This window comes from Manacus vitellinus, unplaced genomic scaffold (assembly GCF_001715985.3).
Source record: "Manacus vitellinus isolate BGI_N305 unplaced genomic scaffold, ASM171598v3 scaffold_2_pilon, whole genome shotgun sequence".
In the NCBI taxonomy this organism is placed as follows: domain Eukaryota; kingdom Metazoa; phylum Chordata; class Aves; order Passeriformes; family Pipridae; genus Manacus; species Manacus vitellinus.
The window spans coordinates 32,173,618-32,190,575 of NW_021940208.1; the positions used below are offsets into that span (position 1 = coordinate 32,173,618).

Genomic DNA, 16,958 nt, shown 5'->3' on the forward strand with positions numbered 1-16,958 from the left:
TCCAAGCAGCAGCACCTTCTGGCTATTCCTGCACTTGTAAACACGTAAAAACTTCTGACACAGAAAAACCCTGTGCAACCTACTGACTCATGCTTTACCCCACTCTATCTCTCAGTAGAACTGAGGGGTTTGTCACTGCTGCAAATGTGCATACAGAACATCACCAAACAGTGAAGGGCTAATATATCATCCTACTGTAGTTGCAATTCAGCATTAGTTTTCTTTCACCCATTCTCTGATTAATGGAATACCCAGTAATACAAAACACTTAATTCTTTAACACTGATACTAGAATATATAAGCTCTGAAAAGGGAAGGCAAAATTAATCACTCCAACAAAAACCGTACTCAAACCTACACAAAGATTAAAATAGAGATTTTATTGATGGAATAACAAAAGTGCTTTTCTTAAATATTTTTCAAAATACATTTATACAACTTACAATAATATATCCAAAATAACTGTATATACAAAACATTACCTTGCTTAATGTATGTGCTTTTTTTTTTTTGAAAATTACAAAGCAACTTTTTGGCAAAGTTCAACCTTAAGAGGTGATAGTTTTGAAGGTTGGATTAAGAAAAATAGAACCTGAGGGAAAGTGACACTTATGTCCATGACAAGCAAGAAGTTCTCCATTTAGTTAAATAAAAGTGTTTTCGTAGTATTTTTCACATTACAAAAATAACAGAAGTGGGAAAAAAAAAAAAAAGAAAGATGATGGATACTCTTCTCATCATTTTATAGAGCAGCTCATTCTTTCAGGTACAGGAACTTGGAGATAAGAGTGCATGTCAAAAATGAATGCAATTAAGGACAGCAGTGCCCTGCTGTGGCTTTCTCTTGTGTGCAGTTTCCTAGCTGCTGTTGATATGGTTGACCTGATTGGATCTGCGATGGATTTCTTCCAGAAAACTCTCAAGCTGTTCTATTAGCATCCGTTTTTTAAACCTGTATTTAAAAGAAAACATGATAATGGATGCACACAGTAATACATGAAACATCATTCAGAAAACTTCTCCTGAACTCTGGAAGGTTCAGTTATTACTTTAGGACCAGCACATGGTGAGACTACAAATATCTCGTATGTATATACGCTGTTCTCCTAACATTCTGGTTAACTGCTAACTTGCTTTTCCATTTAATGAGTACAAAACTACACTTACTACAGTCTACTCCAGCACACTGCTGAACATCACTCAGCCCTCATAAATCCAGGTAAAAGCAAGTTAAGTGTTTGCTTTTTCTAGAAGTAGTTCTGAAATACAGAAGTAAAATATCTGTCAAAAGAACTGTAACTCTAAAGCTGGGAAAAGCTTTTAGGAATTATTTGCATGCCTTCATGGTGCATTCACAGAAGGTTAGTGAAGTTGGTACTGGTGAAGGAACAGCCATTACACAATGCAGAGCAGATTTCCTGACAAAAATACAAATTAGATTTTGAGAAAGAAATTAAAGAAAAATACAGGCATAATCCATACATCTGGAGTCTCTGCAGTTCTATTCTGTATAGATTGAATAAATCTAAACAGTAGGCCATTCTGTCACCCTTGCTTACACCCCCTGCCTCAACAAGTAAAACTCCTTGCTGTTTCCAGATAGGTGCAGAAATGTCACAAGGGGAAGGGATGAGAAGCCACTTCTGACCAATGCTTTGGTAGCCACATGTGTGCTCACAGACAGGCACCAATGAAAACATTCTGAACTATACACTAAGTTCAGTTCTCTGGTCTCACTAAAGCCCAGCAAAAGCCTCTAGGTTCCAGTCAGGCATCCTGGTCCATGTCATTGGCTCACAGAGACATGGTATCTGCCCTAATTTCCCTATCACAGGAATCTTCACAATCCCAGCCTGACTATGGGGAAAACAAGCTCCCATTCCCAACAGCTATGTCAGTGAATACCCATACTCTGGCCTCTTACCCATCTTTCTTACAGTTGTCCTCAGTATCCCACAGACATACCACATTTAAGTACTGCTTCCCCTCCATTTTTCCTCATTGCCTCTCAAAAGTGATAGGTTCTCTGCTGCCAAAAGAGGAACTGTGGGCCAGTCAGTTTCCAAAGGAAGCTGAAAGCTGGGGACTGTTTTATAAATCTTCCTCTCCCTTTACAACTACAGTGGACTAACCTCCAAAACTGAATGGGGCTCTTTATAAACACATTTTGTTGCTGAAGTGATCCAGAGTTTTCCCTAGTCTGTGTTCAGAGACAGAGCTTCTTGGAGCAGGGAACAAAAGCAGTCATCCCAAATTTGAATTGCATTCCATGGCATTGTAAAGTCAACTATCAGTTAACAAAACAAAACTAGGTTGACAGCTCTGGAAGGCCTAGAGATGTTTCCTGTAGGGAGCAGGAAACCTGAGTTGTGATAGCTTGCCTGGATAAGGAAAGAGGCAGAGAAGTGAACAGGGTTTGTAGGCAGTGTTATCCAGGTGGATAAAATGATCACACTATAAAAACATAACCAACAAGAGAAGAGGAGGAGGGAGATCAAGCTGTTCCTACACTCGAATCAATAAAAATTAAAGTTAACGATCAGAAACAAACAACAACAACCAGAAACAAAGAAAAGCCAGCCTTTTCCACCAGTAGATAGAGAAAACTGTAGGTTATGGTAGGAGACAGGATTTAATTCCGATGCATTCAACAGTAAATTCAATCACTACCAAAGGTCGCAGAAAAAGTGTCAACTCAAGACAGGTGTAAGAAAGAGGCTGTGCAGAAAAAAAATGAGTTACAGGTGATCTTAAGAGTCTATTTTTACAGACTCAAATATTCTAACCCCACCAAAGGCTGCCACAAACTCCAAGAGCAACACTATTTTTTGGTGTGCCATGACAGCGAGGAAGCACGTTTAACCTGCAAGCTATGCAACAACTCTGACAGGCAACATATCAACCAGACAAAAGCATGATAAAGTAATCGTTGCTATAGAAAGAGCATGATCTATATAAATTTACATGCCTCACCAAGCTGACAATAAAGGCTAGAGGATCTGTACAAATGTCCAATGTCCAGTGCACCTTAAACTCTTAGCATGGTTTTATCCAAAAATTAATTTGTCTTTTGATCATAAAATTTGTTTAATAATGCCACAGGAAAAAAGCTGACTGCTACAAAAATAGAACAGAGGAAGAAAAAGCAACTATTCTTTGAGGTTTTGGAAGTAAGCTTTAAAGTTAGCTATATTTATGATCCAAGCAAGCTGCTGGAATTACTAGTTCCCTGCAAATCAAACATTATTGGTTCTAATATGTTTTTCATTTCTTTCCTCTTAGTTAATATGCAGAAGGTTAAGTTTGGACAGTCTATCTACAGGATACTGTAAGGAACAGTTTCTACCTGGATCAACAACACAGGGTTTAAATCCTCAGCAAGTCTCTTCTCCAGTGAAAAGTTACCTCCATTTCCAAAGTCTCAGACAGGACTATAATATCGGAATTAAATGTCTAAAGAGTAGACACATGTTTACAGAGCATACCTGGATGTCAAGACTATTTTTAGCACAAGATTTTGAGCTGATGCAGAAACTGTTTCTGAAAGCCCAACTCACAGTAATATGCAACTCCATCAGATTTTCAAATTAGCAGTATATTTACACCTGAACTTTGAAATCTGAATGATCTTTTTAAAGTTACCTACTCTTTCTATCCCATTGTCCATCTATATTTACAGTGACTTGACAGTTACAGTTGCTAAATTTTTAAGACAAAAATCTGAGGGGAAAAGGTAAGCTTGTGCAAACAACACCTCAAGAAGCTTAAGCATTTCTGTTTTTTCATAGGGAATTACTTACTTGCAGTGCATTGTTTCCAAACAAGTAACTGCATGGTTGTCAAGCAGTCATGTATAGCACTACATGGTGCAGTTCATAAAATTAATACAATTCAGTTACCTACCTTGAAGCTTCTTTAATAACATTCTGTAAAAATATCAGTCGGGTTTGTAAGCTTCCTTGTACATGTTTCAGTAAAAAGAAGATTCTTTCATATTCTTAGAGGCAAAGAAAAGAGAGAAATCAGTTATTTAAAAATGCCTATACAGGTATCTCTTGAATAGATCTGAGTGAAATGCAACAAACTTCAAGTTTTTGTAAGCTTTCAGGCTGTATCTCCTATCAATCACAGTAATGACATACTGTTTAATGAAAACTAACATGAAAGAACACAGATTATTGCAGTTTAGGGTATTACTGGAACACCTAACAAGTTAAGTCTAATACTGATGATACAAAACCCACAGCTTTCATGAACATTGATAGGTATAGCGATATTTTAATCACTCATATAGGAAGTTTTTGGCAGAGGTTTTAAAACAAACCTTTTCAACTTTAAATGTATTTTGCTTTAGTCTTATAGTTCAGTACATTTCTAAAATGGTAATCTAATATGAATTCTTTGTTTAATCCTCATGTCAATCATCTGAAAGATATCTGGTATACTTACTCCTTCCTGGTTTTCGGATCTCTTTCATAATTTGTGCTCTTAGGTCTATATTGATCTCTCTGGAACTTCTGCAATGAACTGGTTTTTTCCCTTTGTTGGGTGAAGACATTGGGAAGTTCTCTTCAGTACTTTGTTCTTTACTACCTGATTCCTCATGATTCTCCAAAAACCCATCAACACTCAAATTATTCCCTAAATGCTCACGGACCACATCATCTGTATGAGCTGTTGGTCGATCCAAAGAATTGAATGGCGAAGAAGACAGTGAAAACTCTGAATCCGCAGAATTTGGGAAAACATCTGATGAAAGTGGGCCTGTAACGTGATTCTCAATCACATCATCAATTGCAACTTCATTATTTGTTTCTGATGCTGAAAAAACAAAGATTACACTTGCCAGTTTTACATTCTTCATCATTTGATAGAAGTCAGTGAGTCAGGTCAGTATTGGACTCTTTTAAAACTATGCTCCAGCTTGTATAGTCAGTCTACTGTACACACCAGGCATAAGAAAACCTGTTTGTGGGTTATAACACTGAGCCCATCACACGTATATTCTTCATACAAAAAAAAGGAAATTACGAACTACCAACAAAAACCACCTGTAAGATGTGCTCTTATGACATGGTGTCTTTTCCTATTAAATCAAACTGAACAAACTTACATTAGTACTGAACAGCAAGCAAGACTCTTAAACAGCAGCTCAACTCCACAATAAGGGAAGTGATTTCACTGCATTACAAGAAAATTCAAAATAACTTCATGTTGTGATACTTGTGAATGTGAATTTCCAGGCAAAGGAGCAACACTTTCTCCCTGTTTACATTGTCTCTTCCTTTAGTACAGGAAAAATATTTTTTATACCTGGAATTCATACAAAAGAGACTTCTGTCTGAAGGACTGTATGAATTCTTTCTGTAATTAACCCCAGATGCACATTTAAATACTTCATTTTCAAAAACAAGGTATAAAACTGCCCTATTTGATAAATCACCAGCAGTATTTTTACACAAACAAGTTTTTTTTTCATAAATTAAACAGCAAACTCTGCAGTTGAAGATTCACTTACTTTTGTGAATAGCAATAGGTTTAACAAGGTCAGGCTGTGCTTGTGCAATTGGTGTTGGTGGCCCTTTTCCTCCAATGTGGTTATTCACAACCGGAGGAGTTTGTGGTCGGCCTCTGAGCAGGGGGGACATACAGCGCCGTCTTTTTGGAATCCCCTGCATATTTGGTTCTCCAGGTCTTTTATGTTTATTCTGAGGTCCTGATACAAATTCATCTGCTTCATCTATCATCATTCCCTGTAATTAATTAACAGGAAGAATTCTTAAACTTTACACCAAAACTACAAAGTACAATTAATGCTTTGATATTACGATAATGTTTAGTATGTATAAGGTAGCTACATACAACATGCCATTATGTTTGAAATTATAAAGTGTCAACCAAATCCTTCCAAGACTAAATCAATGTGCTTAAGGCCCTTATCCAACAGTCTGCCAAGTAAGACAGAGTGGGCCAAACTTCCTTTTCGGTAACTCCAAAGCAACTCACATTTAATACAAAGGCTCTAAATTATATTGGCAGTTTGGTCAATTCTAAGAAAGATTTGGACAGAAGGGACAGTCCAGATTCCTGAAGTTATGGGAAGCTTTTCCTGGTGGAAGCTTGGTAAATAAAACACGATTAAATATTAGCTATACTACAGAGACAAATGTATTTCATTTATAATATAATTTAGAGGCATAACACTGGTTTTTCAATAAAGACTGCCCTCTATACAATACTACTGATGGAAAAACATCTGAGATGCTTTCTTGTAAGGAGTGCTTTTAAAAATATTTGAAAGGGTTTATCCAACAGACTACTCAAGAAGAGCAATGTAAGTGGCAGTATACACAATCACACATTTTTTAAAAAGCTTTACAGAAAAGTCACCTTTTTGTCCAATTTGAATGGATTGCCAAATGTATGAAGCCTTCGTGGTTGATCAGGATCAAGTTCTCGAAGTGGAGAAGGTATTTGTTTTAGATACTCCTGGTAGTTTCCCATTTGTGCTATAGGTATGCTGTGAACTTGATCTATCATAATAGAAAAGTTTATTAATATACACCACTGCTCACCTTATGAGAATTCAGTCTATACCCACTTTACACCTCAGTCTTCATACTTTCATCAAATGCATTAACAGAACAGGTGTGAGAAACACCATTTTTCTTGCCTAACTGGCATTTATAACACTGTTTTCACAGCAGGTAACTTGCTTAAATGAATCAATACATGTCTTGTGGATTTATCATTATGACAGGAAATAAGCAATAGTTGTTTGGCATGGATGTTAGTTTTCCCATGTGTCCTGTAACTTTACAACAAGTTGATGGGGTGAAAAAACAGACTGGGAACAAATCAGAACTAAAACAATAATACAAAAGATACATTGACGCAAAGCAGTCATGCCATGCTGTACACAGCTTTGACATAACTGCCCAGTTTTAGCTACCCAAAATTTAATTGTCAAGACTAGCATTTTACCAAAGCAAGGGTGATTTCTGACCACTGTAGTCAGCAAATTCTTAAAAATCCATACAACCCAATTCTAAACTTGTTATGGCTTTAGATTTGCCAAGGCTTGATCCAGAAAAACATGCATCAGAAGAACTAGCAGAAAAAAGCCCTAACTTGAGTTTTTATGTAGTTTAAACCCCTCCTCAAAGAACTACTCTGACAAAGTGGTACTATAATGTGAAATGCACAGATGTTAATCTGACCTAAGTAGTGGCAGGACTAATATAACATATGTGTTCATTTGCATTACCCTTCTCATCTTCTCCACTTTTTTGATCTTCTGTTAGATGCCATAAAGCAGTGCCAGAAGACACAGGAAAAAGGTAAAGAAATAAATTAGCAGACTACTGAACTATTTGTTGTTGGCCTAACAGGCAAAAGAATCACACTGGCAACAACCAGTGAGCTAGCTTACTTTTCCACTGTTCACAATCCACTTCTATGGAGAGAGATCATAATATTCAGAACTGCTGCGATTTTTTTTTTCATCCGATACATCCACAAAAGTAAGAAAAAAAAATTGAAAAAAGAATATTCTGTAAAAGCCCAGGTTTCCTCATATGGATTGAAGGACAGAGCAGTGAATGTGCAATCTTCTCTATCCTCACCATTTTTCCTCCAGTGAGCTATTTAAGGGAAAAGTATCTAAGAAACCATGCAGTTTAATGGCAACAGACATCCAAGTTTTAAAGAACTACACTATTTGTTACCTTGTTTTTAAGTAATAATCATATCACAGGTAGACAAAACAAACTGTTATCTAACCTTCATCTTGTCCTTTCAGGAACTTGCGAGTACTCTTCAGTAAATTAGATCTCATTCGTGTTAACTGATCCAAAAGATTTCTTCTGGGTATGTCATAAGCATTTCTAAAAGTCTGAGGTTTCAAATCCTATGGTTCCAGTAAATGAAGTCCCAATTAATGCCATGTAAAAAACAATATCTAGCATTTCAATGGAAGTATATTGAAAATAACAACATTACACACAGTGGTGCTTACCTTATTCAGCAAAGCTATTTGGAACCCAGCATACTCCTTCATATTGAGGTCTAGAGGTCTATGAGGAATTTCCCCAGTAATCCCCTGTAGCAGATGTTGAAAATCGTTCCTATGTGCCATAGACAGGTTGTGTGATCTGCTTCTGACCTTAATTCCAGTCTCTTGCGCTACCTTTTTGCCTACAGAGCCAATGACTCTATCGGACTCTATTTTGGCCTTAATTTGAAATAAATAAATAAATAAAATTGACAATATGCTCTTAAAAGGATTAGTCAGACTTATTCATTTTAAATTCCTACCTACAAGATTCAACAACGTGCTAAAACACTATGATGACCATAACCAGGATGAGCGCTTAAGGAGTACTTAATACATAACCACTTAATGTTACTACAATTTTAAATATAGTGAACAGTTTGTGCCTAGGTCTTCTGCATATTTCTCCTCTGCTGCCCATTATGGTATCTAAGCACCAATATGCATGCAATGCTTTTATTTTCATAAAATGCCGTAATTTGACTAGTAATTCTCTGAAAATCTACCTGTACTCATATAGGGTTCAGCTGTCATTGTAGAAAACACAGTCTCTCACAAGACTGATTCTCCTGCAACTATAGTTGTGATCAGTCACCCAATGGTATCAACTTTTTAGAAGCTTAATACAAATAATCATAACATTATTAAAAATGAAATATATGATAATACCTGATTCTGTTTGGCTAGACAGACATAACCTTCAATATCATGTTAGATTTGCACCAAAATTAAACATATTCATAAATGCCAGCTTTTTGACAAAATACAGTGGAACAAAGACCCAAAGGAATTTAGTAAAACACCTGCAATTTTGTTTTTCCAATTTCACTAATTTACAGACTACTCAAAATTTGAATATGTACTTATTGAGAATAGTCAGTCTTTACTGGCAGGGCCTTCCAGAAGTTCAAAAAGCTTTAAGTACAATTTGCAGTGCATGTCATCACATTTTAGAGGAGTCAAAGATGTCTATGTTAAGACATCAGTTCACAGAGTATTGAGCAACATGACTGATTTAACAGAACACGTTGTAAACTTCAAAACATTTGCTTCCTCAAGTAATCATTTATATTAATGTTTTAAGAAAAAAACTGATCCATAAGAGCTCATTAGCTGAATTACAAGTACTTGGCACTACTATTTCTTGAAGTTGCAAGCCTACTATTTTATTATCTTGAACAGAAAGCTTAACATGCACAGTTGAATAAAAGTGGAGGTAGCAGGGCAGAAATGCTTTAGCTGGTGCAGGAGACTAGTCAAAGATACAGGCACTATTCTGAAACAGTCAACAATTTCAAATAGTCACTTGTCACTTCTTCATCTGTATCCTCATTTGAGATCCTGAATTATGTCAGTTATCTTATTTACTGAACACTTTCCATTTCATGTCACAAGCCAAAAAAGGACACTTTGATTCAGATGCATGAAGTAAAATTCTCTATTTCCTGAAAAAATCCTAAAACATCTTTAATATCTAAGGTACGACAACATGTTTTCTTTTGGACAAAAGTATGTTACTGTCTGTACAAGTAAAAATGCTCCTTAAATGAATAAAAAAAAAAAAATCACATTTTATACTTCCATATCTATCTTTGTAGTCCAGTTTACAAAGTCTATATTTAAATGTTATGTTTTCCTGCAATTCAGAAGACCAAAATTATCTTTTGCCAATTGCTTATGGGAAGGTATTGACTTCATCTTTCTGCTCTTTTTTCCTTCAAACCCACTGAACTTCAGTATTTTAAGATTATCCTGATATTAGAATAAGTTTTCACTGCTCTTTTGCTTCAACATTACCTGCTGACTCAACTTTTTGAGATATGAAATGACACTGTAACTAAGTCCGTATTCCACATTGTCAGCTATAAGGTTTGGTGCTCCCATCATTCTCACAGCTTTCTTCAAAGGCTGAAATATGGAATATATTTATGGTCACATTTAACTTTATAGATACTTCAACCAACTGTATCCATTTCAAATAGAACCCGAGGTTCTCAAAGTAAAAAAAGAACAAAGAGTCTCAGGGCAGCATTTTGTGTTTTGTTTTTTTTTTTTTAAACATAGTGCCATTCATATAGAACCACTTATTAACAAAGATATCATTTATATACAAGTCACAGTGTATTACGAGAATATGAAATTTTCATAACATTCAGGTCTCAGGTCCCCCACAGGACTCCAGTGAAAACACTATCACTAGCTATGAAGTTTAACTATTCTCTGTAGAATTAATACATATTTTATTTGAAATACAGACCACATCCATAGTGGAAAGAAAACCATAAAATAAAAATTTTAACACAGTAAGTCATCTTACCCCAAGATAATAGGGAGGCATTGTCTTCAAATAGCTTTCAAATGACTGACGCCATTTCAATGTAGGCTTTGCCTTGTGTACTTTAAACAAGTCATCTAAGGGTTACAAGAAGCAAAGAGACAAAATGAAAGGCATATCTAGTATCTAGACAGCATTACATAATTTTCTCAAAAAAAAAGAAAATTCTAGTAAAAGAAACTATTGAAGAAATGCAAGTTCCCCAATACCTAAGTGAATACCTGGAAATTAATATATATACAACTAAACATACACACACGAGATAAACACTGCAGCCAAAAGATGAAACCTGATAAATTATTTATCAAAATGAATTGGCATTGACACAATGGATTAGGAAAAATGGCTCCTAAAATATTGAAAGTGATACCAAAACATATCAGAAAATGATGATTAAGCAAATCTTAGAGTCTGAGTAATGAAGGTCAGCCAATTGGAGACAAGTGAAACAAGTTACTGATTCTACCTTTCTATAGGTTTGTGATGAATACCTGCACTAATTGCAGTAATCTGTTTAGATGACCTCAATGTTTGAATCGCCTACTGCATAAGAAAATTTGTATGAAGTGGTATTTACCTAGCAGTGGAAGGAGGACTGGATAATTGTAAGGCATCACAAATAAATTCACACAATTCAGTGCTGTACTCGCTTTCAAGTAACCAAAAGGATGACCAAGTTCACTGTACTTTGCACTATTGCTCACATATACCTGCAATAAACCACATCACATTGCATGTAAATACAAAGTACTGTGTTCTGAAATTTTACATTCTATTTTGTTTAGAGAATAAAGTCTAGGAAAAATAGCATTCTATAAAAAACTTTGATTCAGCATGCACTCTACTTACCTGCCAGCAGGTCTGAGGAGATTTTCTTTCCAAGATAAACTGGGTCAATGGTGAAGGTTCTAATTCATATTTATCAAAAGGCAGTTTGTCAATGACCATTGGTTCACAGTCAGTACAGGAAAATTTCACCACAGGATGAGATGTGCGAGGTGGCTAAACACAAGTATTCCACTGTTAATAAGTCTGCATAATTAAAACGCAATTGCACTATGACAGCTAAAGCACTACAGCTTCTTCGAAAACAGATGTATTTAAGGAATCTATTCAATGCAGTATTCATAGTTATTGTTAATGAGACCTAAGCAATTAATTTATGATGTTAGCACTACCTTAAAATCTGAAGGAATCTTATTTTCTAAACAAATGCCAATTATTTAACTATATAAGTCTAGAGCAATATGCAACTAAGACTTCTTGCATTTACACGAAAACTTTGCAAATGGAAGTAATTCTCAGCAGGGACAGCAAAAAAAAAAATCTACAATCTATATGCTACTCAAGGGCATGTCCATTTTCATTCTCCACAGAAGCAAGTGTTGTACTTTTGCATTTGCTGACCTCTCCCAGCACTTTTCCTTCTTGGCAAATTTAACTGTTACGAAATTCAAACTGAACTACAAAGATTAAGAGCAGCAAGAATTCACAAAAAAACCCAAAACTTGCAAAGAATTCATTTTAACTAGGCCTGAGAAAAAGATTACTTCAATTCAAGGAATTTCAGTGTTTGGATTTTAATCTTTTTAATGCAGAATTCCAATTGATGTCAACAGGAATTTATCTGCATGTGAAAGGGCTTTATGGAATTATGAGAGCTATACATACTACAACTGAGAGAAAAAAAATCTCTCATCATCTTGCCATTTGGGTAAGTCAACCTCATACTTTTAGAAGATTTAGTTCAACAATTCTTCACTTGGCAAGATCTATTTTATCAATCAAGATGTGCAGTAGCAGACAAACTGTACTGACCCTTCACAGCAAATGGAAGCAGATATGCCATTGACAGTCATTACAAGGAGTACACAGAACAGCTTTCCTGCAGAACAGCTTTTAAACATACTTTTAAACAGCTTTTAAACAATTGTGTTTTTAATAACTACCTAAGACTTACTTTTATTCATATATGCTAGCTTGCTCTGTTTTTCACAAGGGCATCCACATCCTTCAATGAATGTAGCCACAGATGCCATCAATATCAAACTTGTAAATATCATTAAAATTTCATACTGGTATCACTCCTGTATTTCAGAGGACTTCATATGTTTTTCAACCAGAATAGGTAAAATTTATGAGAAGTTCAGTGAATGTACTAGTCAGCACACTCATTTCAGATCAAAAGAACACAAATTCAGTAAAAATAATTATGAAAAGTATGTACCATTTATGCAACTGCATTATTTCTACTTTAATAATTTTCAAATATTAGTAGAAATAAAAAATACACTGTACTATACTAATGATTAGTTCTCAGACCAGAAGGCAGTGGGCATATACTCTTTTATGAAAAAGAACACATAAATTCATTCTTTGGGCTATAATTGAAAAAAAAAAAACCAAGGTTTTCTCAACTTGGATAAATTGAAGGCATGGCTACACTGCACCTATAGTAGATGGAACTATATTCACTTGCTAGGATGACAGAACTATCAAAAGGATTCAAATTGAGAAGATCATACTATCTTCTATGAGGCAATAGAATTCAACAGGGTTTTACCAAAGTACCACCATTTGATATTTAACAGGGTTCAAAGCAGTAACACTCTATACATGTCAACAAATCAATCTGTTACAGGCAGTTTCCTAATGCTTCAAAGTTACTAAAAAGCAAACTCTATTATTAGCTCATCAATAATTTATAAGAGGTAACTGCAAAAGAGGTTTACATGTCATTCCTTCTAGGGTCACACTGCTTTTACAGTTGCTACAATGTAATTCAAGATTTTAGAAATATCAGTGAACAGAAAATCCTGGAATATTCCCACATGCACAAACCCTTTCCTTTATCTTCAGTACGTACCAGCGTTGGAGAATTTTGATCTGGCCAAAAGGATTCAGGAACGGGCCAGTGACCTATAGGAACCCCAGTTTTAGGGTTTGGTCTGACATAAATAAGTTTGTGACAGCTGTGCCAAGGTTGGGGTCCAAAGGGTCTAGATATCTCCACCTGCCCATCTACAGAAGAAAAAGGCTTTATGAGCCAAAACGGTGTTAAAACTTAAGAAGAGTATTAGACAACTTCTGTGAGGAGTTCAAGAACTATAACCTCAGGGAAGCTCTTCCTGCAGTTAATATTATTTCTAAGAATAGTAGATAGTTGTCAGTAAGCATTCCCGCAAAAGCACAGACTATGAGAAACCCAATAACCACTGAATGTTTACAGGATCATAGCTGAGAAAGCTAATTATCTCGAGCCCCTCAAAGTCATCAGTTCCTTTCTCCTCCATTTTTACTAACAGATAACCTTCAAATTCCTGCATTAAAAAAGTGATATACGTGACTAATACTGCTGGACTAACTTTTTATTGTAGCAAAATAAGATTAAAAAATCCCACAAACACTTCCCAGGAACATCCAAAGAGGAACCCGGCTAAGCCATTTAGAATGAGAAGTTAACATTGCACAGTTGTATTTGCTATTTTAACTCTTAGTGCTGCCACTTTATTACACTGAACAAAAATGGATAAAGTGTATAAACCCCCAGTCTTTCCATAAGTTATTCACATTTCTAGCTGGTTGAAAACCACTGCTTAAAACTCATGAACCCATTCAACTATAATTGACATGAATAACTGCACTTAATACTACCTGAGTAATATGAACAAATGTAGATATGTCTAGCAACTGCAGCCAGTATTTTGAAACACAACAGAATTTCAGAATTAGCAGGTCCTTTTCGTAGTGATGTCTTTGAAATTGCAATACTTGCCCTTTTTCTTGGCAACTCCTACATTAACTTCACTAAATTATATTCAGTCATCCCTGTTATTTGATGCCAGTGTAAAAAATGTCAAGTACCATCAACTGGAGAGGGATCTGGTCCAGCTTTTTCAAAGTTGATTACCACTCCACTTTGCACTTTTTGCACCAACGACTCAAGACACTGATTCAGCATTCTTGGAGAGCACACACAATATGATCGACCTACAACAAAACAGTTAAGGTTAAGGCTGTTCAGTGTTTCTGCCCTTATTCTAACTTGGATCATTCAAAACTGTTCAACCATCACACATGTTGAATTATGTAAGATCACTGATTTAAAGCTTCTCCTGAACAGTCCCTCCTTGTTTAAGCACCAAGGCAGCCTAGTGAAGCAGGGACACATACCTCATCAGAAAGGCTTGGATCTTAGACCCTTAATGACTAATTCAAATTCCTGGTTGCATTCACGGAAAATGGGCTCCCCCTTGTGACATTAACACTTAACTGTCCTCGAATTTCAGTCAAAGTGCTGTTAGTACAGCCTACAGACAGTCAGAAACCAGTGGAATCAAATCCTTTTGGAATACTTCTTAAATCCCTTTACTCTCTATCACACCCCCTCTGATGCATCAGAAAAATCTTTATGTTCTTAAAATGTGATAAAATCAATGCATGAGTCTGACCTGGAATATAATTTCTAAGAGACTAAGAATATGATTTCTGACTGAGAGAAAAGTATCATTTCTGCAGAACTATTATATGTTCTGCATGCTCTGGAGGGAAAAACCCCAAACAACCAACACATTTCCTTCACTTTTGGCTTCTTTAGGGTAGAGTACGACAAAAATGTAGCTAAACTGTACTGCAGAACAGACTCAATTATTACGATTTCTAATTGCAATACCAAGGTGCAGCAGAAAGAAAGCAAGTACTCTTCTAAAAAATTCCCAAAGAGAGAAGATTCATACTTCCTAGGCAGGTTACATTGTCTGTAGCTTTAATGCAGTGTTTTTAGCTTCATATTGTGAGTCTTGAGAGTTTTTAGAAGTGCTGTAAGAACGTGGAAAGTGCTACTCCATGACATGGAATCACAAGATTAATTGAACAAGATTAATTGAACTAACTGAATTGATTTACATTTTTTAAGTAATGACTTGTCAAACGAACTGAGGGCACTCACCTCCTGTGACTTCACACATAGGTGTGATTGCAGAGTCATCCACTGGTACTCCTGTCATTTGCTCCGATTCTGGTGCTGTAATACCAGGCAAACGAAGAACCAAAGCAAACAACCTCTGATCCCATCGAAAGGGTTCCTTAGTCAACTCACTTCCAGGTAAAGGGGAATTGAGAGGTAAATGGAGCTGCAAAGGAATTTAAATCTGTGAATGCACAGCTTTAGAAAGAAACAAAAATTCACCTCACATAGCAATGGCAATCACTCTATATAAGCACACATCTCTTGTATATGTGTGTATATAACACACATTTATAACTTTATTCAAGTACTGTACATGACAAGCAAGACACCCATTATTTAATGAAGATTTCAAACATTTCAAAGCAACATGATACACAATGTTGAGAGCTACACATCAAGTAGTAACAACCACTGTTAGAAACTGATCCAAACTTCAGAAGTACTAGAATATTTTCTTTAGAATTTCAGCAGTAAAAGCTGCTTCACTGTAGTGTTCTTTTGTTCAGTTTTTTATGGAACAGGCCCATTCTCGGCTCAGTATTTTCCTCAGTTCTTCAAGATAAGCACAACTGAATGAAAAGGTAATGTTAATCTAAGACTACCCCAGAAGAAATATAGCGAGTGTAGATGTCATGATTACCTACTCCAAATAACTTCGCTTCAAGTGAACTATTGCCATAGCTATGTTACAGAACCAGAAAGCAGAATCTACACAACTCAGGTACATCCTACAACTAAACTCATGTCTGTGCTTTAAGGGAAAAGTGGGTGTTAAAATTAAAATCAACACTGGAACGCAAAATTAGTTCTCACTTTTAGGTAACAGATAACAGCAGCCACAGCTACCCATACAAAGAAGAATTGCTTGCCATGTGCTGTTGTGTTGCCTCTGTCTGGGAAAAACTACACAAAAGTTTTAGTTCAAAACATTGAAGATACTAAATATGTGGGAGCACTTCTTTTACTGTCTTTTCTGTGAATTAAAGAGATTCAAGTGTCAGACTTCAAACATAATGCAGTAAAAATACAGCAATGGTCAGGACCATTATTTATTAACCACTAACAGCAACAGCCAGAGAGTAACAGAACATCTAAAATTTCAAGGATAGCAGCAGTTTTATATCTAGTGAACTGAAACAAGGTGTGTCAGCTTGTAAAGGACAGCAGAAGGCATTCAGAAGATTTTATCCTCTCTTCTTGAATCCAGATACCTCACACAGATTAGTGGGGAAAAAACAGCTTACTCACACGTTCAGCTACAGAAGTCCTGACCAGATAATCTAAATTTGTAACGGTTACAAGATTCAGAAAATTCAATAGATCCCTGGCTGATGATAACACTGTTAGCACAAGCAAAATTCTCATTTCACTTGGAGCACTGCAGCCATTAAGGAGAAAAAAAAAAAATCCCCAAAGCAATGACTCAAGTGGTGTAAACAGTTCCATTACTGCACCAAATACAAGAGCTAAGCCCAAATGCTAAAGCCAACTCATGTCTCCTCAAACACTTCTCATGCAGCACTCAAAAAATCCCAATTCTCAATCTCAGCTCAATGTTAGCAAGAAAGTACTAATCTTTTCCAGAACTCGATGCAAGTCCA

General features: G+C 35.9%; 1 protein-coding gene across 5 annotated transcripts in view; it reads right to left on the reverse strand.

Moving 5' to 3' along the window:
• Positions 1–363: 363 nt before the first annotated feature.
• Positions 364–16,958, reverse strand: part of INTS6 (integrator complex subunit 6) — a 38,439-nt gene continuing 21,844 nt past the window's right edge. For 3 of the 5 annotated variants that reach the window (XM_008929086.3, XM_018071308.1, XM_018071309.1), the window contains 14 exons: positions 15,337–15,520; positions 14,253–14,378; positions 13,255–13,409; positions 11,238–11,390; positions 10,966–11,098; positions 10,371–10,465; positions 9,851–9,961; positions 8,018–8,233; positions 7,783–7,909; positions 6,391–6,533; positions 5,519–5,753; positions 4,450–4,821; positions 3,904–3,997; positions 368–952 (listed from right to left, as the gene is read on the reverse strand). In XM_008929086.3, coding sequence (XP_008927334.1) covers positions 859–952; positions 3,904–3,997; positions 4,450–4,821; positions 5,519–5,753; positions 6,391–6,533; positions 7,783–7,909; positions 8,018–8,233; positions 9,851–9,961; positions 10,371–10,465; positions 10,966–11,098; positions 11,238–11,390; positions 13,255–13,409; positions 14,253–14,378; positions 15,337–15,520 — 2,238 coding nt within the window. In that variant the 3' untranslated portion in view covers positions 368–858. Of the gene's footprint in view, positions 953–3,903; positions 3,998–4,449; positions 4,822–5,518; positions 5,754–6,390; positions 6,534–7,782; positions 7,910–8,017; positions 8,234–9,850; positions 9,962–10,370; positions 10,466–10,965; positions 11,099–11,237; positions 11,391–13,254; positions 13,410–14,252; positions 14,379–15,336; positions 15,521–16,958 lie in introns of all 5 variants that reach the window. The other 2 variants (XM_029960883.1, XM_018071307.2) reach the window with 2 other exon arrangements.